This window comes from Equus caballus, chromosome 5, assembly GCF_041296265.1.
Source record: "Equus caballus isolate H_3958 breed thoroughbred chromosome 5, TB-T2T, whole genome shotgun sequence".
Lineage (NCBI taxonomy): Eukaryota > Metazoa > Chordata > Mammalia > Perissodactyla > Equidae > Equus > Equus caballus.
Window position 1 is genome coordinate 97,207,963 of NC_091688.1, and position 27,498 is coordinate 97,235,460.

General features: G+C 37.1%; 1 protein-coding gene across 9 annotated transcripts in view; it reads right to left on the minus strand.

The window, feature by feature from the left end:
* Positions 1 to 27,498, minus strand: part of LRRC7 (leucine rich repeat containing 7) — a 491,842-nt gene that overhangs the window by 278,801 nt on the left and 185,543 nt on the right. For all 9 annotated transcript variants that reach the window (XM_070268846.1, XM_070268842.1, XM_070268844.1 and 6 more), the window contains one exon: positions 13,987 to 14,189. In XM_070268846.1, coding sequence (XP_070124947.1) covers positions 13,987 to 14,189 — 203 coding nt within the window. The remainder of the gene's footprint in view (positions 1 to 13,986; positions 14,190 to 27,498) is intronic.

Below are 27,498 nucleotides of genomic sequence, written 5' to 3' on the forward strand. Positions count from 1 at the left end.
CAAATTCAATTTACTAAGGAGCTAAACAGGTATCTTCAATGGTAGGGGACAGCCTGGGTGGCATCTGTGGCAAACTAGATCTGTTCCATCAAAACAGTCCAGTGATGTTCAGGTTTCTTTTTTTTTTTTTTTTTAAGATTTTATTTTTTCCTTTTTCTCCCCAAAGCCCCCCAGTACATAGTTGTATATTTCTCATTGTGGGTTCTTCTAGTTGTGGTATGTGGGACGCTGCCTCAGCGTGGTCTGACGAGCAGTGCCATGTCCGCGCCCAGGATACGAACCAATGAAACACTGGGCCGCCTGCAGCGGAGCGCGCGAACTTAACCACTCGGCCACGGGGCCAGCCCCCAGGTTTCTTTTTTTTTTTGAGAGAGAGGCCAGATATCTGGACTTTCATGTAAAATCTGATTATTTTATAAGTTGGCTACTAATTCATTAAAAAAAAATAGGCAGACCACACAAAACACGAGCTTGTTTCCAATCTCCGGATGAAAGACAGAATTGTATGGCGTGTCCTGATGTGAGGAGGCTCAGTTTCAGATCTCTCACTATCTTTTGGTGTCTTTATAAGGATGCTTGACTGATATCTCATATTTTGCATCTAAAACAGAATTCATCATGTTTCTGTACACACTAGGCCCTTCCAATATATATATATTTTTAAATTTTTTTTTAAGTTTTTTCCTTTTTCTCCCCAAAGTCCCCTGGTACATAGTTGTATATTCTTAGTTGTGGGTCCTTTTAGTTGTGGCATGTGGGACGCCACCTCAGCGTGGCTTGATGATGGGTACCATGTCTGTGCCCAGGATTCGAACCGACGAACACTGGGCTGCCTGCAGCAGAGCACACGAACTTAACCACTCGGCCAAGGGGCCGGCCCCCCAATATATTTTTAATAGTATCATTTCCCAGTTCTCTAGGATGAAAATCTTATCATCCTTGATTCCTCCTTCTTGTTCATCCTCAAGTCTAGTCAAATGTTAAATTCTAGAAGGTCTTCCCTCAGATTAGTAAAGTGAAAAGAACAGGGGATTTGGAGTAATATAGACCTAAACTGCTATTTTAATTGTGCCGTTTTCTAGCTGTATAACGTTTAGTAAATTCTTTAACTTTACTGTGCTTCAGTGTCCTTGTACTTAAAACCAGGATAACAAAACCTATTTGTCAGAGTTATTCTGGGGACAAAGGAGCTACTGCGTATGAAGTGCCTACCACACAGTAGGTGCTCAATAAATATTTGTTGCATTTACTGCCTTCTCCCCTTAGCTCTTTCACCTGTCTTCTTCTTCTCAGTTTCTGCTGCTAACACTGGTCAGGCATGTAAGCTAATAAGACTTTAGACGACCTTGGGTCTGGCATCTATTTCTTGATGACCCATCACTTCAAGAAGAAACTTTACAAAATATAGCTAATTTATACATTTAAGGCCAATTCCTTTTGTAAATTATATCCTTCTGTAACTCTAAGCTCCGTGCACCCCTTTCTTCCACCCTCTCAGCTCATTGAGAGATTGCCACTTCCTACCCTTACAGCTCACCAATGCCAGCATTCCTTTAACACATTGTGACCACTATCATTTGAACCAAATTTCAACATCCATCACGTTCCTCAAGTCTTACTAACCATCATCATCTGTACCCATATTTTCTTCCTTCTCTCTTATTAGAATGGATGAAGTATGCTGTTCCTCTCAAAGGTGACCCCTTCACACACTCTGTGGATCCCATGAACATTTGCCTTCAGGACTTTGCTCCTAAGATTATCCCATCGATTTCATTCTTTAGTCTCTCCTCCTTCCTTCTAATTTATTCTCATTATTGTGCAAATGTACTTTAATGCCATTGATAATAAAAAACAAATTAAAAAAACCCTTATCTTGACTTCAAACTTCTGTCTAGCTTGTCTCATTTTGCTGCTTTCCCTCACAGCAAAACCTCTGAAGAGAGCTGTATATATCTGCCTCTGTCTCTTCAATCCACTTCACTGAGTCTTCCCTCTACCACTCTTATCAAAGTCACCAATTATTTCCATGCTAGCAAATACAATGGTCTCTCCTTTGTCATCGAAGTCAACCTCTTACTTTACCATTCTCTCTTCTTAAAACACCTTCTGTTCTTTTCTTAGCGTCCATGACAACACATGGTTTCTTCCTATATCCATCGCAACTCTTTTTTTCCTTGTTGTCTTCTTTTCTCAATAGCAATTCTTTCTAAACCTCTTTTCAACCTCTTTTCTGTTGCTAATCTCTTATATCCCAAATCCATTCCATTAGCAAATCCTATGAACTTTATCTAAAACACATAGTCTGCCATGCTTCCTTTCTTCACTAATATCAATCTAGTTGAAGCCACCAACCTTTCACCTGAAAAACTACTGCAGCCTCTAATCTCCTTGCCTCCATTCTTGACTTGTCACAATGTACTCCCACACTGCAGCCAGAGTGTTATTTAAAAAAATATAGGTTATTTCATATCACCTATTTCCTTAAAATCCTTCAGTGGCCCCTCGTCTCACTTAGAATAAAATATTAAGGCCTTCCCTGGCTTACTCGAACTTCCTGGTTTAGCCTCACTATCTACCTACATTTCCTATTGCATCTTTTACACTCCTCACGCCCCAACTACACACCTGCTTTCTTTCTGTTCTTCGAATGCACCATACTCATTCTTCCCCCAAAGGTTTCCCTCTGTCTGGACTGCTCTTTCTCAAATCTGCATGGTTGACTCCTCCTTGTCAAACCAAACTCAGCAAAAAACGTCACTCCTTAGAGAAGCATTTACTGTCCTCTCAACCTAAAGTAGTTTCCCAGCTGTTCCCCTGCTGTATTTTCATCATGGCACTTGTCATTACCTAAGGTTTTCTTTTAAAAATTACTTAAATTCTCTTTTTGTAGCAATGTAGATTTTGCGAGGATAGGAACTTGTTGGTCTTGCTCAATAATGTACCTCCAGCTCCTACAACAGTTGTCTGCACATAACTGGTACTCAGGAAATGTTTGCTGAATGAATGCACAAATCAATGGATATATTTTACCTAGAATTTGTTTTTTTGATATCATTTCCCAAAAGTTGGCAGAAAAATCAGCAAATAGGTTTTCAAAAATCTCATTGAAATGATCTCAATGAAATTTGATATTCGAGTAAATGTTAGCAATAAACGGTGGGATGAGTAAGTCGTCAATTGGAAGATAAAACAGATCACAAAACGACTGGGGTACTACAGAAGTCCCAGTTGATCACTGACACACAAAATCAAGAGTTGTTGACGGGGCGCTGGCCCCGTGGCCGAGTGGTTAAGTTCGCGCGCTCCGCTGCAGGCGGCCCAGTGTTTCGTTGGTTCGAATCCTGGGCGCGGACATGGCACTGCTCATCAAACCACGCTGAGGCAGCGTCCCACATGCCACAACTAAAAGGACCCACAACGAAGAATATACAACTATGTACCGGGGGGCTTTGGGGAGAAAAAGGAAAAAATAAAATCTTTAGAAAAAAAAAAAAAAAAAAGAGTTGTTGACGGTAGAAACTTTTGAAACAATAAGGCATTTTAAATAAAAATAGAAATCTGAGTAACGAAAAATTACCTAAATTTTCCACATATAAACTATGTTTTTTACAAATTTATCCTTCATCTCACTTTCCCTTGGGCCCCCAGAGAGTCTACCTACATTATTTATCAATTGAAAAAAATAACTACACGTTTGAATGCCAAAATAATTGCAATAAAAGAACAGATTTGGAGAAAGATGCTTCAGGCAAGACATTAAAGGGAATCAAATTTTGATTATTTATGCATCACCCATGTGCCAACTTTATTCTGGCCATGGTTTTATTATATTCAGATAAATTCTATACCTTTGGCACTGCAGGACAAAATAATGCACCCTGAATATCTATGAGGGAGTAAGAGAGTTGAAAAAGGTCATTTTTTTTCACCTTTATTTAAACCCAGGATCTTAGGAGAGACCTCTATAGATAGATATATGTGGGGCTCCTTATGTAAAATGCCAAGGTTATGGGCAATTGCATTTTTGCAGAACAAACACTTCAGGAATAATCTGTTATTGTGAAATTTAAAAAATAAGGCAACGTTATTAAACAAGTGGTACTTTCTGTGTTCTACATTTGCAAATTTAGGCCATGTTTAATCTAGAGCAGAGCTTGCCATATTTCTTAATCATGACAATTGTTTAATCAGCAACTATAGTGATACAAGAAAGATTCTTTTTGAGTAGAAGAAAAAATAATCAAAGATCACTCAAGTTTTGATACACTAAAATCACAATCATGAATGAGCATTTCAGAATTTGTCATCTTAAAATATTTCTCCTATGGCTCCTTTGATCTCATTAGACCTCTCACAAAATAAGCAAGTGTCCTTGATTTCAAACAAACTTTGTTTAAAGGTCGAAGGAAAACATGGCCTCAGGCTTCTAAATCCTAAGTAGCAAATATCAGTGAATAAAAAAAAATCAATACAATTTAAGATATATGAAATGTGGAATATCGGAGGGCACTGTTTTCTTTTTTGCTTGTCCAGCACCCATTCTCCTTTTCCCATTTGTATCTTGACCTTGCTTTTACAGGCATACCTCATTGTATATCATTTGAGGAGTCAAATGGAATCTGGATCTTGAGCAGCATCATGATTACCTGGGGGTGTCTGGACATTGCACCCCTCACAAGGGCAGCAGTGTGTGGCCCATACTGTCACTGTGCTGTGAATTCTGTGCAGCAATCCAGAGCTCTCTTGTTTCCTACCCTTTTCCCATTGAAAGTTCTTCAGGTTCCTATTAATTTTATGAACCACAGATATATTTCTAATAAATGTTTTTCTTTACCTAAAATGGTCAGTTGGTCTTTGTGGCCTACAATAAAAAAAATTGACATAATGGTAAATCCATATTAAATAGTAACTCTCTAGCCATTTGTTTACCACTTAAATTCTTTTCGTTATTGTAGTGCTGTATTTGTCTAAATTTATATTAATGAAGCAAATAAACTTTATTAAACATATGCCCTTTCTCATAAAAATAAACGATTTCTGGCTGGCCCTGTGTCACAGTGGTTGGGTTCATGCTCTGCTTCACTGGCCCAGGGTTTGCGGGTTCGGATCCCGGGCACGGACCTAGCATGGCTTATCAAGCTACTCTGTGGCGGCATCCCGCATAAAGTAAATGAAGATTGGCACAGATGTTAGCTCAGCAACAATCTTCCTCACACACAAAAAATAAATAAACCATTTCTCTTAACTCAGGAGTTTAGATCATTTTGCTGTTTTCATAGTGCTTTCATATGCTTTATATTTTTGATTCTCATTGCAATCTGAAGAGATGTTGAGGAACATATTTATTAGAATCTGCTACAGATGAAGAAGCTAAGGTTCCAAGGGGTTAAATAATATGTCTGAAGTCACATGATTAATTAGCGTCATAACTCGTGTTAAACCAAGGTCCTTTCTCTCCATTACTCTTTACATTGTACTGTAGTAGTTCTGTGATAATAGCCAGTAACTACAATCACTACTCTCAGAACGCTTCCTTTTGTTACCACTTTTCTCTATTTAAAAAGAATCTCAAAGCCATGCTGTGGTGGCATCCCATATAAAAAACAGAGGAAGATGGGCACAGATGTTAGCTCAGGGCCAGTCTTCCTCATAAAAAAATAAAAAATAAAAAAATAAAAAGAATCTCGAATGAGGGAATCAGAAAAGATTAAGTTTGACAGGAACGTTAGAGAACTTATTTTCCCCTCCATCCCCATAGATGTAAAAGTATGTTCCTTGATACCGCTCCTTGACTGTTTCTAGAGTCAGAGAGTATATTCCTTAATCTAAGAAAATATTATGTGCCAGCTCTAATTTATATGGATAAAGTCTCAGAGTTTGAGAGCAAGGAAAAAGTGCAGAGTGCACTGTATCAGGTAGTGGATTATGGAGGAGCCACAAAACTCATCTGATTCTATATGTCTTATGCAGATGTATTCCAACTTTTCCTGTCCTTCCTCACGTCTGGCCACTGTCAAAGGTCTTACTCTTTGTAAAATAATAGACCCCCTATCAGAGGGTGCTATTGATGTTGATGTTTTACAGCAATGATAAAGTGTTAAGGAAATACCTTAAAACTGGCTAACATAACTAAATGGCACTAGAAATCTTCTAGAGATATAACTAAGCCTAAAATATTGCTGGGGGGAGTAAGTGGCAGAGGTGGTGCGTGTTGTTATTTTGTATAAGATAGTGGGATAAAGCTTGTCTGGTAAGGTGATGTTTGAGCAGAGACATGAAGGAAATGAGGGAGCAGGCCATGTGGGAGAGCAACACTGACAGAGCAAGAGCAGGGGCCAGGCCTCTGAGCAGAGAGCGTGCTTGGCTCGCACGTGCAGGCTCAGTGCGAACAGGTCCAACACGGCTGTCATAGTCCATTTGCTGGTCATTAACTTGGAGCTCTATTTTACCTGCTGGCTGCTGGCACAATTCAGGTGCATTTTTGCTGCTCATTTATTTTCTGAAGAGTCAATGAGGATTTCTGCTATTTCATGGGCCAGTGACTGGAGCCAGGCCATGATAAAATTTTTGCCGGTCTAAAACATCCCTCTTTGATAAATTCCTGACTGCTCCATATTGGATGATCAATGTTTCAGCTCTACAGCCCTGCATGAGTGGCCCACATGGAGGCGCGACCACCATGCCACTGTTTTCTGAAGCCCTTGTCTCACACCTGGCTTCCCTTGGTCTGTTTTCTTCCCGGAAGAAGTGACTATAGATATGGAGGCTATTTTTTCTGTCATCTCTCAATTTACCAACAATATTCTACTCTGGATGTAATTTTGTTGAGAATTCACTTTCGTTTTTACTGTATACCCTTGTGAAATTTCAACAATTGCTTAATTAAAAACAGAATACTGGAGGAAGTTGGGTATTGGAGCTCAGTTTCATGTGTACTATGGACTTCAAAGCCCCAAACTGATGGATTTGTGTTGAGAAAACAATTACACAATCTGTTATAGAAGAGAAACATTTGATAGTAATTTGTTTTCATTTCAAAAAGTGTTATATCCTATGTTTAAAACGTGGCTTATGGTATAGCCATACAAAGGAATATTATTTGGCAATGATAAAGGATGATGTACTAATACGTGCTATCACATGGCTACACCCTGAAAATATCATGCTTAGTGAAATAAGCCAGTCACAAAAGGCCCTATGTTTTACACTTCCACTTATATGAAATGTCCATAAGAGGCAAATTCATGGAGAAAGATGTTGCCAGAGGTGAGGGGAAGCAGAGAACCTGGAGTGGCTGCTATAGGTGTAGTGTTTTTTTTAGGGAGTGATTAAAATTTTCTGGAATCAGACAGTGGTGTAATTCTGCGAATATAATAAAAGCACTGAATTGTACACTTTGTGAGGGTGAATTTGCTGGTCAGTGAACTTAATAAATCTGCTATTTAAAACAAAAAGAGTATAGGTTTACTGCCTATCTTTTCTTGTGAGGGAAGACCATTTATTCTGTGTTTATGAGTGTGTTCCACAATTGGCTGTTAAAGTATTCTTTGTACAATAAAATAACAAAAATCTTATATGAGACTTTTTAAATGTTTATTTAGGGAAAAAAAGAGAATTTCAGTTCCCACATTTTGCTGGATTTTGAAATCCAGAAGTGTGGGAACTACTAATCTGGGTCATACTGAGGCAAAATCAGAGCCCAAATGGAGACATCATCAACATGCCTCCAGAAAATGAACAAGTTTTAAGAATATATTGCTTAATATTCAAATTCAAATTATTTAATATTCAAATTCAAATTACTTAATATTCAGATTACTATTTGCTTCTATGGTTTTCCTGCTATTTAAAAATATCCCTACAACTTCCCTACATCTCACTCATTTTGTGTCCCTCTGAGTGTTTTATGGCACTCTGATATGAAGCTAGAACCTCACCTTTCTTATATATACATCAGTTCCTTTGAAGTCTCTACAAGTGAAACGCTCATGACCGTAAATCTCAAACACCTAGGAAGATTGGAAATATCCAGAATTACCTTTAAAGGGCTACACAGTAAGGGTTATATCCTTTTCTTCTGCTCATTATGAGCAAATAGATTTGTCTAAGCTATAGAACCTAGATCAAAATCAGCTGAGATGTCATACTTCTCTCACTCATGGAGTCTTTTAGCTTCATGAGCACAATGAGACTTCCCAGTTTTACCCCTGTACTCAAAGCTGCCTTGCCTGCCAGGGGAAACACAAGTAACCTCTAAGCAAGTTCTTGTGATGAGTTTGTACTATCATTTTTTTTTTTTTTTTAAAGATTTTATTTTTTCCTTTTTCTCCCCAAAGCCCCCCGGTACATAGTTGTGTATTCTTCGTTGTGGGTTCTTCCAGTTGTCGCATGTGGGACGCTGCCTCAGCGTGGTCTGATGAGCAGTGCCATGTCCGCACCCAGGATTCGAACCAATGAAACACTGGGCCGCCTGCAGCGGAGTGCGCGAACTTAACCACTCGGCCACGGGGCCAGCCCCTATCATTTTTCTTTTTAAAGTTAAATATTTGTTTCTCAGAATTTTCTTTTTCCTTTTTCTCTAAGACATATTATCTTGTGTCTGGGTTCTATTCTCACTTCTAGGAGGGTGACTCAAATCCATCTCCAACTCTGACCTCTCTCCTGAGTTCCATTATATCTCATTTATTCCTCTGTTTGAAACTTCCATTTGGATAAATATTTTTATTTGATACATCAATGTCTAAAACCAAGCTAATAACTAGAATGCATCCAGAGGAAAGTAACCAAAATGGTCAAGCATCTAGAAATTATGTACTTGAAAAATGGTCAAAGAAACTTAGAAACTTGTCTTGGAAAAAAGAATTCCAAGGCAAAGTATATGAACTCCTTTAAAATCTTTCAAGGATCAAGGCATTAATGCCAGAAGCATAGTTCCTTGCCCAGAGAAGGCATGCCTTAATAATCTTTGTATCACCCTTAATGTCTAGCCAAGTTTTGGATTGCTAGCTAGGTGGATGGATATAGGCAAACTTCATCAACATATTGCAGAACTTTCTAATAACCAGAACTTTCCAATAATATAGTGGCCTGCTTTTTAAATTAGTGATTTCTTCCATTAATATAAATGTTCATCAAGAGGTCAGATAACTGCTGCAAGAGAAATAATAAGCAGACACTTCTGTATTGGGTGAAAAGTTGAAGTAGTTGTTAGCTACAGGTTCCTGAAGAGCAATGGTCCCTGACAACACTCATGGGACACAAAGAAAAACTTCTGTTCACTTATGCACTGAGCTTTTGACTTGTTATTGTAGCATAACCTATTCTATCCTAACTAATAAAAAGTCTTTGGTAATAATTTTGTATAGGAATCTAACATCCCATGTGGATTATATGAGACTTATATGAGAAAAAGTTAACTTTTCCAGCCGAGAATTGTTTATTTAGTAATGACTGAAGGCTAAATAAAATAATCTTCAAGGTTTCATCTACTCAAAAATGATACAACACTGGGATTCTCTGAGTCAAGGAAATTCTCTGGGGAAGCAGTGGTATTATCACAAATGTGCTGGTGTAGTTGTTTGGGTCAAAACTTATCGTCAATTCTGGGCAGGGGATTATTTTCCTAGAACCTGTCTTCGAAGATTTCAGATAGAGAAGACGTCATGCCACCACATTATTTTTCGAGAGTCAATACCCAGAACTATCTTGAGATGTTATAAAATCTTAATTTTGTTTTACTCAAGGTAATTAAACATGGAAATTTTCCTTTATCTGTGATTGGAGAATGATGAATACCAATTACTGAATATTTTCCTATTCCAGGTATTCCACATGCATGATCTCACACAATACTCTGTGTACTTTATCTATCTATCCATCTATCTATCATCTATCTAACTACAGGAAAGGTACTATAATTTTCCCGGTTTTGTTAATGAAGTAACTGAGGCTTCTTGAAAATAAAATACCTTCTCAACCAAAGAGCAGGGCTAGGATCTAATCTCCAGTTTGTCTGGATCGAAAGCTCAGGTTCTTAACCCATAATATATTGCTGGAGTAGGTTGTCAACTTTTCAATGAAGAAAACTCTGTAAGTATGGTGTTTCAGATTTAGACTCATCCTCTTTTTACATATGGTTAGATTGACCTCATCTACCAAATTCACTCTTCATGTCTTTCAATTTTTGTCACACCTTAGCTTGTCCAAAATTATTTCTATTCTCTTCTTTTTTAAAGTTCCTCTTCATTTTCAAGAAGTTTCTCTGCAATTTTTATCTTTACTGATTTTTTTCACATTTGCCTTCCCACACTATTTCATATATAATATACACCTATTATAGTCTATTACTCTGTCTATAATTTTAAATTCCCAACTCTAAATAGCAAGAAAAACAGTGCTAAATTATAGCTGTGTGGGTTTCCATTACTGTGTAAAAAGCATGTCATTCTGTATTTTTACCTTTCACTACAGAAAATTAAGCAACACAGATTCAACTATTCTTAATCAAAAAACTTCCTGTTCTTTCATATCTGTTGTTGCATCTTTTCTGACACACTCTTGACATATCTTTTCCTAATGCCGTTAATCTTGACTCTGTTCTCTGTTGTATAACATCTTATAGTAGAGAATCACAGCCAGCTAGAATATTCTCAGTATAAAATATCAGAAAGAAAAAAATAAAACATTTATAAAAGGTAATTCTTGCCATACAAGAACATAAATGGCTATCTCATTACTCAACAAATCTGAAATCACAGTAGTAACAACTCCAGAGGGATACAAAGAAAACAAGAAAATAAGACAGCAGACAAAAAATACATTACTTAATCACCAAAGGCGTAATACTTTGCCTACAAGTCCTTAAAAATTTTATATATTGTCTTTGATTAAGAGCAAACCTTCCTCATAAATGCTGATTTTTTAACATTTGGTTAGTAGACTATGTTTTGAGAATCTCCCCAACAGTCCTTACACCCCTTCCCCTCTCTTGCTGCCAGCAGTCACAACTCCACAGAGGTGGCTCATCATTGTTTAATCCAATCAAAGTGATCTTATTTTTCTTGCCATAGTGGATCCCATAGCAAAGGGATTGGATCAGCAATGAACGTGATATAATTAAGGCCAATGAGACGTAAGGACAAGTTAGCGGAGGAATTCTGGGGGCAAAATTTTCTTGTCCTTTCCAGAAAGAGTTTTCAGGAGCCAGATATTTCACTTTTTGGATGCTGTGGAAATGAACTCTGGAATTAGTCCAGTCATCCTGCCACCATGAAAGAAGGCAGCCTCTGAACAAAGTTGATCCCACACAAGGCGAAAAGAAACATACCAACTATGGAGCCTGTCCCGAGATGAGTCTTCCACTCATGTGAGCCAGTCAAGCCTATTTCTTGTTTAAGTTAGTTTGGATTGCATTTTCTATTATTTGAAACACACATAGTGAACTCTAATTAATACATCATTCCTTTTGTTTCTTAATTTCCTATTTTTCTAATAATGTACCAATGTATCTATTTACTATCATGATCATATCTCAGTGTTAGATAATTTAGATCATATTTCAATATCAGATACTTTAGAAGAAACTAACTTACAGGGCCATATTATGAAAGCAACAAAATAGAATTTGGGGACTCAGAGAAACCTTGAAAGATTATGTGAAAGATCTTCGAAATATATAAAGCCTATCAATAATAAAAGATAATAATTTCTCCTTAATTCAAATACATTGGGGAGGTATATTAAGTCTTCGGTTCACTTGCATTATTTTTATTGATTGTTAGTCCAAGCCTGCTCAAGCTCCTAATAACTTACATGATGCCTAAGACTCTCCAATGGCATTAGCTACCTAATACATCAACTCAAGTAATGCGGCCTGACTCTCAAGAGCTTTCATAACCTGGGTCCTCCCTACTCTCCCACATATTGTTGGCACTCACCCACATGTACCTGCAGCTCCAGACTCTTCACAGCTCTGCTGCCCATCTCCTCCCCCTCTCTGTATATACCATCTTAATTTTTCCATCTGTGTTTTTTGGTCAGCCCCTCTAAGAATGGAACTCTTCTCTATACATAAGCTGCACCACAGTACTTGGCTCTTTGGCTCTGATTGTACACTATTGTGCACTCACCTCTAATGCTTGAGTTTTCTCTGCAATTAGACTGTCAGATTCTTGAGAGCAAAGATTGGGATGTATTTCTCTTGTAACCCCCCCTAAAGCCTCAAATGCTGTGTAGTAGACTACATATTAAATAAATACTGGATTGATTAATTAACCATGTTTTTACTCTTTGTCTTAAAGAATCCATTGCATGGATCCAGAAAAAGATTTTAAATGACCAGATTGACTTAGGGTTGCCAGATTCAGTAAATTAAAATACAGGATGCCCAGTTAAATTTTAATTTCAGATAAATAATAAACTATTTTTTTATTATAAATAAATCCAATGCAATATTTGGGGCATAATCATACTAAAAAAAAATCTTTTTTAGTTTAAATTGCACTGGATGGTCTTTATTTTATCTGGCAATCCTAGATTGGCCTGCTCTAAAAAAAATACTCATGCTTAATTTTCTAAATTAGAGCTAAATGTCACATTTATGGATTGTTTAACTATATATAGTTTTGCTAATCAAGTCATATGGTACATGAAGTTCTCTGCATTGTTCCACCTGGCAGTGACAACAAATAGATTCAGTGTCCATTGTAAGAAAGTGACCGTGAATGCTCATGTGCAGGGCGGCAAAGATGAAGAAGATGCCATCTCTGCCCTCAAGTAGTTCATAGTCTGATGTGAGACAGTCCGTTTGAGTTCCGCCACTATGTGATATGCAATCCGGATGCTAATCCCTATGGCCAAAAATTTTTTTAAGCCTGACCCAGCCCTCCTGAGCAAAGATTCAAGATGACCTTATGTAATTAGATTATAAAAAATGAAGTATGTTGGATTTGAAGTACACATTAAATAGTTCCTAGCTTTGAGCTGTTATATAAACACCATAATTTATAATACCAAATGAAACAATTATTCATAACTTGTTTTGATCAGCACATTATCCTCAGATTTTGATAAGTTAGTTTTATTATGGAAGACTCTTTTTCTGGTTCCTGGATATTTAATATGCATTTTTTTAGCATAACGAGGGAAAACGTATTACATGACTTTTTTTTCCCTCTGACCAACTGTGTAAATCCTTCACAGGTAAATGCCATGCCAACTACTTAATCTGAGTCACTTATTTAGGTGATCATTAGGATCCAGAGGTTTAGACTTTGAACCTCTCTGCTATGTGGCCTTGGCCTGTTTCAACTAATCTCTTATCATGCAATGTTTTCTGCAGTGGAGAACGAGGTCACAGGAGACATTTTCTTTGCATATTACAACATCATAATGGCGGTATGTGTGTGCATGTGTGTGTGCAAGGTTTGATATTAGCTAAAATTTTTAGCTACACTATATTTATTAGTTGTATATATAAACTCAGTGATATCTCTAATAATCAAAGATGCCAAATTCCAGAAACAACATGTTTTTCATAATAGTATTAACTGTGTGTTTGTATATAAAAGTATTTCTTAGAACATATAATTCAAGGTTTCCAAACAAAGTCACCTTAACATATAACATACAAATTTTTCAGTTCTGGAATAGAGAGCACTATATTTCTTTTTTCTTTTCTAAACATAAACTATTGATCTGAAAGCACCAATCTGTATTTTCTTGGAGGCTATTTTAAATTAAGATAACAAGGCATAATTCAAAAAATGATGATTTCCATGGAGTTCAATTGGTTATTAACATATCACATGAAGTTACAAATGGAGTGGTATTAAAAGTTAATGAGAATATGGGGGCAAGTTATATCAATTTGAATGATTTGTCAATTACCCAGATAGAAGGCTATAGTTATCATGATCATTATCATGTCTTTGGAAACTATGAAATAATCATTTACAGGGTATATTTTAGGTTGTCAAGAATTACCTTGGGTAGCTCTTCAATTTGATTGGCATCTAGATAAAGCTCCTCTAATGTCCGTTCAAAGTTAAAGACCTCCTTTGGCACCTGCTGAAGGCTGCAGTGGGAGTAATCTAACACAGAGATGATTTCTTCTTCACCTCGGAAACATCGGCACGGCACCAGACGGCCGATGATTTTCCGTTTGGTGGTCATCTCCAGGCACTGCACTAGAGAAAAACAGAAAAAAAAACACAAATCCTTAATCAACTGCCTTTGGAAGACATTCTTGTAATATTTAAAGCTGATAAATTTAACTTTGGTTTACATTTTATAATTATATAATGCTTTAAAGCTTATAGATGACATGCACATGCATTACATCATTTAATCCTTAAACAACTCTGCAAAGTGAGATAGGTTTTATTCCCATTTAACCAATAAAGAAATGGACTCAGAGAGGTGAAGAGACTTCCCATTTTCACTCAGTTTGGGAATGGCAAATTGGGCCACAGCACCGTCCTGCCTCAGTGCAATGCTATCACCAGGGTTACCCCCTCACTTGAAACATGGAGCTACAATACGCTTTTTAAATTTTACACAAATTACAGTGCAGAATACAAACCTCCAGAATTTGTTGGAAGAAAAATACATTTCTCCCATGTCTGCAAAAATACTCAAGTTTCACTCATAAGGTTTATGGTGTCCTCTTTTAGACTCACAAATTTGTTCCATTAGTCAATGTATATTTATTGAATAACCACCAGGTTCCAGGCACTGATCTAGGTACTGGGAATTGAACAAAGTTCCTGTTTTCTTAAAGCTTATATCCTATTGGAGCTACAGATTAGAGTTGGATTGGTTATTTGCTTCAGGATAAGAGTCTAACCTTATCCATACTTTGATTTTAGTGGGAGAAAACAACTTGTAATCATGGTAGAAATTCCTGTGACATTCCTGACAGATCTTTCTCTAGGTTAAACTGCCCAAACGCCATGAAATCTTGCACAGACTGGTATCGTGGCACCTACAATACCTCATTAAATCTATTGTTTTTCACGTCATTCTTTTCCTAGACTGTGAGTTCTTGAGGGTAGGAACTGTGTTTTGTTCACTTTTCATTTGTCTTGGTGCTTTAGATATAGTAGGTATTCAAGAACAAATGCAGAATGAACAAACAAATGCATAAATGAATGAATAAGTGAATATGTTTGGGGTTCTCTCCTCAACCACCATCAGCTACTGATAATTTCCTTGAGAAACCTCTCATTCTAACTAAAAGGTCACTATCTCTGTGAATTCCCCTGAGGAAGAATGAGTAGCGGCTTCCTCTGAGTTCTCAGCGCACTAATCCCATTGCTTCCTAATTACGCACACTATTTCCCCATGTATGAGGCGAGTTCTTTGAGGAGAGGAGCTTGTCTTCCACATCTTTGAGTTCACAGTACACAGTGCAGTACAGCACTTCAACACAGAAGTAGTATTGAATGAGCGTTCATTTGAAACTTGCATTTTATTTGTTGATTTATTTTTACTTACCAACACAAATTTATTGCCAAAACAGAAAGTAGTGATAGTTTACCAAAATAATATAGCATTTTGTTTTTCAAATTGTTTAGGTTAAATCAAATTTGGAGACAAAAGAGTAGGATATGATTAAAAGATGTTGGATGTTCAGCCCAAAGCCATCCTTATTTCTCCTTTAACTCCCGAAATTTATAAAACAACATTTTGGGGACAGGTTCATAAGTCAGCACTTATAGACGGTTATTTGTACATGGTAATCTGAAGAAGGCCGACTGAAAACATTAAAAAGAGGACATTCCTTTTCCATCACTTTCTCTCTCTTGAACTCCTGCATGTCACATTTCTGGGAGCCTGAATCACGAGATTTTTGTATTTGTTATTTTACTTGGCTTGACTTGAAATCCCTCATTGCAGGTTGGCATCTTCCATGTCTCTACCTGAGGTTTAACACATGTTAGGCGGCCAGCAAAGGCATCTGGTATATATCTGGCATATATTAGGTACCTAGTAAATGTTTGTTGAGGTTATTGCAGTTGTAAAGGCAAGGATGGTGGCTTAGACTATGATAGTAGCAGCCAGGATGGAGAGAAGTGATGGATTGGCAAGATATTTAAGTAACAGAATCCAACGTGTTGGTGATGGATTAAATGAGAGGTGGAAAGGGAGGCTGTAGGGGAGAGGGAGGTGTCTCAAAAGATTCCCCAGTCTTTAATTTGAGTCACCAGTAGCCATACTGACCACCCAGCTGTGATGCCATAGATCTGACTCAAGGCATATACCCTGTGTGCCTGTATGATGCACAGACAAGTGAGGAATCAATTGTTTATGCTTTTTGTTCCCAGAGCCTAGTACTCACACTTTAGTGCTGAACCACGTAGCTCTTTCTTTATACTCATCTGTTGCTGCCAATTTTTTATTAGGCAATAATAAAATGCAAATTTTTTTATTATGAACCAAGAGGAAAAAGAACATCCAGGCCTGAACCATTTGGCCAGAGTATCCACTGTCCACCAAGACTTTTGGAATTTGATTCATTTAGGACTGATTTCCCTTTTATTGACCCCAAATGTAGGCTCTCTGGTTGTCTTTTCCATCCCTTGTCTCATCCCCACAATGTGCTGAGCGTTTGCCCTCACACAGCTTCCATCTCCTCTACTCCCTCTGACCTCTGAGACTGTGCTTTACACCAGGATCAACAACTTCATTGAGCCTCATCTTCACTGAGTGCTCCCCGGCCCTCACAGTCTCAACTGAAGCTTGGTTAACTTTCAGCCTTTGAAAGTGGAGCATGCTGATTTTCTCACACCTTAAACATTTCAGGATTGGAAAATGGAATTGTTATCGCCCTTGTTCTCTAAAAGCCATTACTCTTCTCTCATCCCGTAAAACCCCTGTTCCTTTGATGCTCTCATTACCTGGCAGGAACATCTTTCTACTCTTCCTCATACCATTCATTTACCATCTCTTAAACACTGATCTTCACCCAATGATGACTTTGGTATCTGATTCACGGACTATATTTCAATCAGAAATAATTTTCCATCATTAGTTTAAAGGCGTTTTTAATTTATTATTTTCTAGCTTTTAAAATTGTTGTCAGGAAATCCAGTTCCATTATTATCCAAAATTCTGTTTCACACATACCGTTTCCTCCGCCAGAACACTGTAGAATTTTTATCTTATCTTTCATCTTTTGAAACTTCATGGCGAGGTGCTTCGATGCATTTTTTATCCACTGTACTGACTACTTTATGGGCCTCTTCACTTTGGAAGCACTTAAGCTTCAATTTTGTTAAAATTTCTGTTATTATTTAATTGATAATTTCCTCCTCTTCATTGTTTTTATTTTCTCTTTTTCTGTAACCCCTATTAGCTAGATGTGGGTCTCACTCCTAGATTTATCCTTTTCTCTTGTAATTTCCATCTCTTTGTCTTTTTTCACTCTTTTCTGGGAGATTTTCTCAACTTTTATCTTTTCAATTCATCTACCATACTATCTTTTAGCTGTTGGCATATTTTTACTGTCCAAGAGTTATTTGTTTCTTTCTGAAAGCTCCTTTTTCATAGCATCTTGTGTATTTTAGGATGTCATAACATTTTCATTTCTCTCAGAAGATATTAACTATAGACTTTTTGCCTTTTTCCCCGTGCTCCTGGTTTTATTTCTGAGTTCTATTTTCTGTTTCTTTTAGTCTTTATCTTTCATGATAGAGGTTTTCCACAAATATGTGGCGATCCCTGGCTGTCCTTCAAAATTGAAGAGTGAAGCTCTGAAAAGCTAATTGGAAGCTTTGTATGCATGAAAGGTTTCACTGCAGGACGATCCGGCAGCAAGCCAAAGAATATTCTGGTCTTCTGCCTGATGCATAGCCATGCAGCTTTATAAACACAGAATTTCAGTCAATTTTTCTCATTTTCTTACTGTCTCTTCAGTTCCTTGCCTGGTACCTGTTGTCTTCAAAACTCTAAGGAGGTCTGTGGAGTAAATCAATTTTCATATCCTTTTGCGGGTGCTTCCTAATGTAGCTAACAAGGTACTTGGTATGTAGGTGAATATAAACCACATCTTTCTCCTATCTTCTCAAAATTTGTTGAAATTTCTTATCCCCTGAGGTCTCCTCTTCTATTTTCTCCACCCTTGTGAGTATATGTGTTTTAAAATTCCTTTTAGCTTAATGGAATCTTGGTTGTAAGAATAATAAATAAGGAAGGTGGGAGATTAACCTCCATGTTTAAAGGAAAGTTTTCCTTTAATACTTTTATACTTGTAATCCCTTCTGAATTGACCTACAGGAGCACTGGGCAGAGAATTACATCCTTCTTTTGGAAACACTCTCTTCCTTTGGCTCCCATGACATCACACTCTTCTGAGATTTATCCTTCCACTTCAGTTCCTCCATTTCAACCTTTTGAGAAGGTGCCATCTTCTCTACCAAACATCGAGATTTATGATATGAGAGGTTTTTTCCCCTAGATCTGTTGTGCTCCTAATTGTGCTCTCCCTGCCTTTACAATCTTTCACCTTTCCCAACTCTCACTTCATTTAACTCTGATAAGTAGATGGCTGTGAATATTCTTTTAAATCTCTTCTCAGATTTATTTCCCTTATTATTTCCACTTTATGTTTTATGGGCATCTCAAACATAAGTTCACAATTGAAGCGGTGCTCCTGAAAGGTGCAAAGTACATCATCATGGTTAAGAGCTTGGACCCTGGAGCCAACTCCACGGCTGTGTGACTCTGGGCACATTATTTTACCTCTACCACTTTAGTCAATTCTAAAATAACAGAGTACATACAAAGCACTTAGAATCCCATCTTCAAGTTTGAAGCATTAACTAAGTGCTGGCAGTTACTTCTGCCCAAAGCTCCACTTCCCTTCGTGTTCTCAATCTCAGTGAAAGGCAGTACCATTCACCCGTTTCTTAAGAGAGAAACTTGGGCATTGTTCTCGACTGCTCTAGTTCCCTCACTTCCCACATCTAACAATCACCAAGCCCTAGCCACTAAACAGCCTGAACATTTCCTCAGTCAAGCCTATTTTTCTTCATTTAAACTGCACAGAAACCTAGTTCAAACTGTTTTCTCTTGTATTTGTACCTGTCTCTCTCTTCCTCTTGTTCTCCCTCGACAGTGTGCCTGGAGTGACCTTTCTAACACAGAAATACTATTGTGCCACCTTCTTGCTGCAAATACTTCGACGGCTCCTCTCTGCTCTCTAGACAAAGTCTAAAATTTTTACTATGGGCTACCAAGTGGGGCATGGTCCTGTGTCTGACTCTGCCTGCCACACTCACACTCAGCCCCGTACACAGCCTGTCCAGGGATCATTCTCATTGTTTTCTGTGCTCTCCGCATTCATGGCTTCTTTTGCATTCCTAAGACTACATGATCTTTCTTATACTAGGGCCGTCAAAAATAGGACTGCCTCTGTATAGGGCACGTTTCCCTTGCCTTAAAAATTAGACTAAGAAGGAAGAATAGCCCTTTCCTATTCATCAAGGCAGATTGTGCTACCTGGGAATATGTTCCAACTGTATGCTGCAATTCCCTTTGATCACATTTTAACTACTTATTAAATATTGATTTTATTTACTAGATTGAAACCTCTGTGAGGACGGGGACCATGTCTAGCCTGTTCAACAATGTATATTTCCAATAACTTGTCTAGTATCTGGTTCAGAGTAGATACTTTAAAAATATTAACTGAATTACTAAATGAATATGAGAGCTAAAGATGAATATAATGACTTTTATTTGTACAGTCCTTGCAAAATGTCAAGACAATTTGTAATCTATTACCTTGTTTTTCATGAGAAATAAGCATTCATATACTATTTTCTGTATTTTAATAATAAACTAATTAAAATTTAGCGAGTCTGTGATGTGCATAAGGTCACACACAGAATAATTAGTAGACCTGAGATTGGGTCTCATATCTCCTTACTCCAAAGTCATTAATTTTTCCATTAGCAGACCTTGCATTACATTAACAGTGACATATATAGAGCAGCATATGAGAATTTACATAGACATGAATTTACCAGCTGTTCTGTCACACTCACTCACACACACACACACACACACACACACACACACCCTTGACAGTGATTTACACATAGAATACTTGATAGATATAAAACAAAATGAAGGAGTAGCAGTGAGAGAGATAACATTGTTCTCTTCCCTAGCCATCAGTTTTAAAGAATTCTTCGAATGTCCAAAGTATGGAAATGTAGTAAGGTAGAATGGAGAGTGTTTCGGGAATCAAGTAGAGCACAAAATGCAGAAAAGCACACATACATCACACACAAGATATACAGAAGCACATCTCTGCTTTCTATGGAAACATGATCACTGCCCAGGATTGCACAGAAGCATGTAGCTTCACACCCAGTATTTGCACTGTCACTCAGAAGCACAGTGCAATCTGATTTCCTGTGCTCCCACATATCCTTAGCAAACACCCAAAAAAGGAATTTCCCAGATTTTCAGTTTTTCAACGAGATTTTAAAAGGCAAGAAGAAAACAGGTATTCATCTGTTCCTGTTAAGGCCCTTTCAGTAAATTCCTTGAAATCAAAGATAAGTGCATCCTCGGGGGGCTGGCCTGGTGGCCTAGTGGTTGAGTTTAGCATACTTCACTTTGGCAACCTGGGTTCATTGGTTTGGATCCCGGGCGTGGACCTACACCACTCATCAGCCATGCTGTGGTGGCCACACACATACAAAATAGAAGAAGACTGGCCACAGATGTTAGCTCAGGGTGAATCTTCCTCACCGAAAAAAAAAAAGATAAGAGCATCCTTTTCTGGATTCTCACAACGTTGCATGGATTCTCTTCTCTCTTGAATCATATTTTTTTAAATCTAAATTGAACAGATAAAAGGGATTTTTCCTTTTTCTGCAATCACAATGTGCAGTCAAGAGTCTCCCTTTCAACACTGTCCAAGAGTCAAACGCATGTAAACAGTAGGGCTTGTTAACACGGCCCATCGTAGCAGAAGTAACAGGAAGACTCACCTTGCTAACATTCTTCAAGTCCTTCTCTATTGATAATCTGAACAAAGAGAATTCCAACCACTTGAGAATCATGCCTGCAGTAGTTGACTCAAGCAATAAGAATATATGTATCAAAACACTTAGATTTTCATACCTTTGGATTCCCTACGGTTTTAGACCAATGTGTACCCATGTTACCCTTGCCTAATATTCCATCCCTGGAAAGATAAAGGGACAAAGGAAAGTTCAATCTTTCCAAGATTTCTTGTGATAAATACTCTGGCTGTCCTCCTTAGTTGGCACAGTCTTACATTTTTCAAAAGACAAATGTTTCTAATTTATTCACTGAGAAACCTTTTGCTTTGCTAAGTGTGCCACAGGGATGTGGAAACCTGCCAAGCTCTCTCCATGTCCTACTTCAAGAGATATCTTTAAAACCATTACCTAGCCTCAAGTACTTCTCCGAAACCCCCTTCTCAAGACGGCATACACCGTGATTCTAGGACTCCAAGTGGAGCATCTGAGGTCTGTTTGCTTGTTTTCTGACTGTTGCATTGATGGCATTTCAAAAATACTCAGATTTCATGGGTTTGTTTTCATTTTCATCTTATCATTACAATATCCGAAAGCTTGCAATTGTTATATGTGATTTCATGTGCTATCAATACAAGAAAACTCATTTCTCTTCCTGAAGATCAATGGACTGTTATTAGGACAAACCCCCTTGTGGTCTTTAATGCTGATATTATCACATCAGCAATTAAACAAGGAATCAAGAAGGAAAGCATAGTCCCTGGTCCCAAGAAGGAGCTTATTCAGTATTTCTCAGTTCTGCTTTTAGACAAGTTACTTCTTTTAAGAAGAGCAATGCTTCTGTTCCCTCTCTCTACTTTCTTCCCAGGAATTTTCACCTACTGACTTCAGAGTCTCTTTCTATGAATGATTCCTAACATGAACCATCATCCCTGACTTAGTTTCTAAGTGCTTAATGAGCTACCCATCTTTAAATAGTACTCAACTTGTCTAAAGCAGAACTTGGAAATATTTACTAAGCTCCTGCTCTGGACCAGACACTGTTTTCCTTCTGGATTTCTTGTTTTCATTACTTGTGTTTTAATTGTTTTCATTCTATACCTTGGAATCATCTTTTACTGCTCCTTCTTTCTTTCCTTTGTATGAAACATTTTACATCATGCCCTCCCTTTCTTTATCATTCCGCCAACCTAGTTCAGACCTTACTATCTCCTAATGGTACTGCCGAAAGTAATACTGAATGAAAGTATACTAAACAGGTCTTTCCTTTACAATAATTTATTCAACAAATATTAATTAAGTTTCTACTAATAGAAACACCAGTGAATAAAGAGCTATGGTCCCTGCTCTGGTGAATTTACTGGATAGTAAGGGAGATGAATACTGAATACAAGGTTATACAAAGAAATCCATATGCACATTATGATAACTGCTATAAAAGAAAATATTAGAGTTTGATCCATTGTATATATTGACATGTACAAGAAATATCTTAATCAATTCCCTAAAATGCATGTCTGTTCCCTTGTTCTAAAAGCTTCACTGAATCTACATTTTCAACAGCAGTATTTCCCACCCCATGTTCCTGGGTTGCATCTGCTTCCAAGAAATAAGAAATAAGCAGTGTACATTAGCATGTTAAGGTCTTAGAGAGGTCTTGTGATAAAGAAATATGCTTATTTGTGTTCAAACCAGTGCTTCCTAAAATTAAAAAGTTAAAAATTTTAAGTTTATCATGGTAATTAGGAATTAGTACTCTGAATCACATATTTTAGGAAGGGCTGATCTACAAGATTCTTTAGCTTGACTTTCAAGCTCTCTTCAACCTTACTTTTCAGCTGTTCTACCGAGTACTTCCATAAACATACTTTTCCAATTCTATGCTCTAGCTTTTACCACTCCCAATACTGAAGTCCCTTATCCATTTTCTTCATCTATACCAATTCTACCAATCTATGGAAAAACCACTATATCTTTATAAATCATGTTTAGTAGTTTTACTTGTTGGTTATTATAATTTCTTTGCAGGTCTTAAAAGATCATAATAGCTGATGTTGCAGAAACCTGTTAATTGGAACTTCTTGAAATGAGCAATAGAATATTCTGTTTTGCTCTTTAATTTACTTAGGTCATTGCCTATTAGTCACAGTGTGTGCTGTTGAAAAAAAACCACAGAAGTTGAGTTTGGATTACTTATTGAAGCTCACATTCTTTTTAAAGTCTTTTCTAACTATTTCAGACTATAAATAATGCTACTTTCCTTGTCTTCCTCCTCCTCCCCACCATTATTATTGTCATCTTAACACTAACTACTCTAAACAACATCAACCTAAGGATTACAGAATCAATCAGGAAAAAAAAATTTCTTGAGAGAAGATTCATACGAAGTAGTGGCATATGCAAGCTTGTTCAAAATCTCTCCTTATTGCATCACATAGGTGAATAACAACATTTTAATACTTGTGTCCTACTCTTTCCACATCACACATCTTCTCTGGAAATTTTATCTACCGTCTTACCTAAATATGCAAATACAGCTAGAGGAAAGAACAAATACAATAGAGGAAAGTAGAAAGCAAACGTCAAGATAAGATTAAAAATAGCCCAGGTTCGGGAAAAAAGTTCTCATTCTGTAATAAACTTCGACAGTTATGTTTCTTGAAGAATTTTGCTTGCAGGCAAGTTGTGAACCTCAGTCAAGAGCAGCATGAAGAAACAAGCTTCCAGGCATTAGGATACTCTCAGAGATTTAAATTTCACATGGGGATAACCTAAAGTAATAAGTTTCTGGAATAATATCTGAAGGCTTGTTTATATAAAGATACAGAACAAGAGAATGAAGAGATGTAGTCAGATAAAGGCTATTTAACTAATAGAACCTCAGGTTTGATGGGAACCTTAGTCAAATCACTTGCCTCATCCTGGAATAAATTACTTAGATAATGGTCTTATACCTTAATATGTCCTGAGGTAGCTTTATACTGTGGTATAAGACAGTGATTTATATTCTTAATGATGGCTGAGTTATTAAGAAAAAGATCAATTACTCAGCATCATCTATTGAGAAGACAGAGATGTGCACAGAACATTTAGACATAGTTTAATTGAATGCTTTACTTAATGAAATTTGGATATATAGATGGTTAATATTTATTTTTGTAAAAAGTCCACTGCATGTGAAACACTTCACTCCACACCTCCTTTGAAAGATTTGAGTAGGAGCTTCAGTAGGAGCTAGTAAGGAAGCTTTTCCCACGTGGTTGTCTCATCTCAGGGATTCCTCGCCTCTGTGATGTGCCACAACGTCCATATGATGCCCTTCACAAGACATGATGGAAGACTATGCTTTCAATCTGACATAAACAACTTAGAGAAAGCATTTCTAAATGGCATTTCATGCTGCTTTAGACTCATTCTTCGATCACAACTATAGACAACTTCTGATATTATTTATGTTTATTAATATTTTAATTAAGGCTGATGGTAGGACTTGTGCCTTTAGGATAGTTAGAGTAAACGCTGCAATTTTGAAACTCAACTAAATAAACAGGGCTTGTAGTGAGAATCTTTTAATCAATTAAGTTGCCTTGGGTATAAATCTAGGCAGTTACTTCATAATCGGAAAGATTTTGAGAGATTCATAAAACATATAAGCCTGCTTGATGTCACCCTCAGGCTGAAAGAAGAGTTAAAATAAAAGGAAAATTAATTTAAGAAGCTTAAAGCTGCGAGAAGTTAAAAGCATGTGAAAATGCACTCATAGATTTAATAATTGTTAAATGAAAGGTTCATGAAAGCTTAATGTGGCAGAATCAGAGGCTCCTTTTAAAACTGAACTATTTTGTTATGATTCTGAAATTTTTTTCACTGTTGGTTATGATATGAAATTAAAAGCGCAATTTAAAACATTCTAAGTATTTAAATACTTATCTTTATTCATCCTGTAATACATGCCATATATGGAATTTTTTCAGTTTAAATTTTTACTGAATTAAATTACTTAGGAGAAGATGAAAGGCAACAGGATTTGTGAGAATTAAGACAATAAAATCAGGAGCAAAAGTTTTGCGAAGAGAATTAGAAAAGGTTTAAAGAAGGTAGGTGAGCTTTTTGAACGAAAAGAGCACGCCTAAATAATGAGGTCCTGCTGGTGGGTGCAACCTACTTCACAAAGGTCACAGTGCCATCACAGTAATCATTTCTAAAATTCAAACCTGAACCTGTGTAAAACTCTTCACTGACTCCCTGCTACCTTCACTGCCAATGCTGTATTGCCAGGTCTCTGCCAAGATCTCAGGTTCTTCTCGGACCACACTCACATCTTACCGTCCCTGCCTGTGCGCCTTTGCATTGCTTGGCCTTCTCCTGACATCTTCTCAGGATGTTCATGTTCATGCCGCCTGCTCATCTCTCCTGGATTACTATCCTTTATCATTTTCAACTACACTCAAGCATTATCCTTCTAAAAAAATCCTTACTATTCCTGTTATGGGTGAATTATATCCTTCCAAAGTCACACGTTGAAGCCCTAATCTTCAGTACCTCAGGGTCTGGCCTTATTTGGAAATACAGTCATTGCAGATGTAATTAGCTAAAATGAGGTTACACTGGAGTAGGGTGGGACCCTGCTTCAATATGACTGGTAATCTTATGAAAATAAGGCCATTATAAAAAGAGCGATGCACACAGAGGGAACATGAGAAGACCCATGGAGAAGACATCCATCTAGAAGTCAAGGAGAGAGTCCTGGAACAGATTCTTCCCTCACAGTCCTCAAAAGGAACCATCCCTGATAATCCCTGGTTCTGTACTTCCAGCCTCCAGCCTTAAGAGACAATGAATTTCTGTCGTGTAAGCCACCCAGTTTGCAGCATTCTGTTACGGCAGCCTTAGCAAACTAATACACCCCCTCTTCAGCTTTCCACCAAAAGTTAGGTGTCTCTTCTCCACCATTTATGGAGTCCAGGCCCAATCTGGCATAGACTTCTTACAATTGTTTCCCTGTCAGTCACTTGAGGTAGCACGAGTTCCTAATTAGACCATGAACTCTGTCTTTCATTTGTACTGCTAATCCAAGGCAGCCATGCACTGTGAAGTTCTCTTTTGTACAGATTAATGAATAGGGACAAAGATGGAAATTTTGTTTGGCCTTAGATTCACCAACCTGCTGAAGAAGATTTAAAACTGCAATTTCAGATGCAGGGAAGATTGCTTCCAAAAAGTATCAAATTACATACTCTGAAGAACAATGGTTGACATCACAGAAAGGACAAAATGGATAGGTTATCCACTCATTCTCAGAAATAAGCAACCAGGAAAATAAATGACTCAATGTCTTTAACCAGCACACATAGGGAATACAATAAAATACTTGAACCTAAAAATTTAACCCAAAGAGTTGGGTGAAAATCAGAGGTATCTTGTAAAATTGATATTAACATCTAACATTTGGAAATGATGGGCATATCTTACTTAGAAGCAGCAGTTCTAATACAAAACAGAGAGTACTCCATGTCAGAATGGACATTCTAAACTGATAATGAAAGCAAATTGAAGTACATTGAAGAGAAGACATAAAGAGAAATTATGTTACCTTAGAAAGTATGTTATTAATCACCAGATCATGTGAAATATATCTGGGTGATATTTTACTAATGAACATCATCATTCCGGCAAAGAGAGAAAAAAATAGGTGTAATGAGAGAAGAGCTATTTAGACATTTTAGACACATAATTCTGCTCAATTGAAATTTTGCTATTTAAAATTCCATTTGCTATTTTCTTCAGAATATAAAAGTAATGTATATTTATTACTAAGACTTTGGAAAATATAGAAAAATATAGTAAGAAAATAAAATTCACCATACTCCTATCATCTGGAAATAGAGCACTATTAACACAGTGGAGCATTTCCTATCTTTCATTTAAGGTTCTACTCTAAACACATACACACAGACACATGCACAGATGCACACGCACACAACACACATCTATTATTAAGATTAAATACATTCTTTTGTGTCATGCTTTTCTACTTAACATTATACTGGGAACACTTTCTCCTATTTTATTAGACATTCCTCAGAACACACTTTTTGAAGATGGTGAACTAGCCTGTTGTAAATATGTCTACCAATTTATTTGACCAATCTTCTTCCTATTCTAAAATTTACACGGTTTAGCATTTTCCCAAATTATAATTAACGCCTTGATAACTTCAAATATCAGTTCTTGTGTATTTACTACGTGAAAAGAATTTAACACTTACTCTTCTTGATAAGTAGTGCAAAATTGGTCAATTATTTCTACCAATTGATACTGCACAAAGTATTATATGTGAATATCCATTCCCTTACACCACTGCCAGCTGTTCTCAGTTTATTTTCAATATTTGTCAGTTCAATAGAGCAAAGTGTAATTTAAGGTGTTTTAATCTCTTCCTTTATTTGTTCCTCCTTTGATTTATGCTTATAAAATC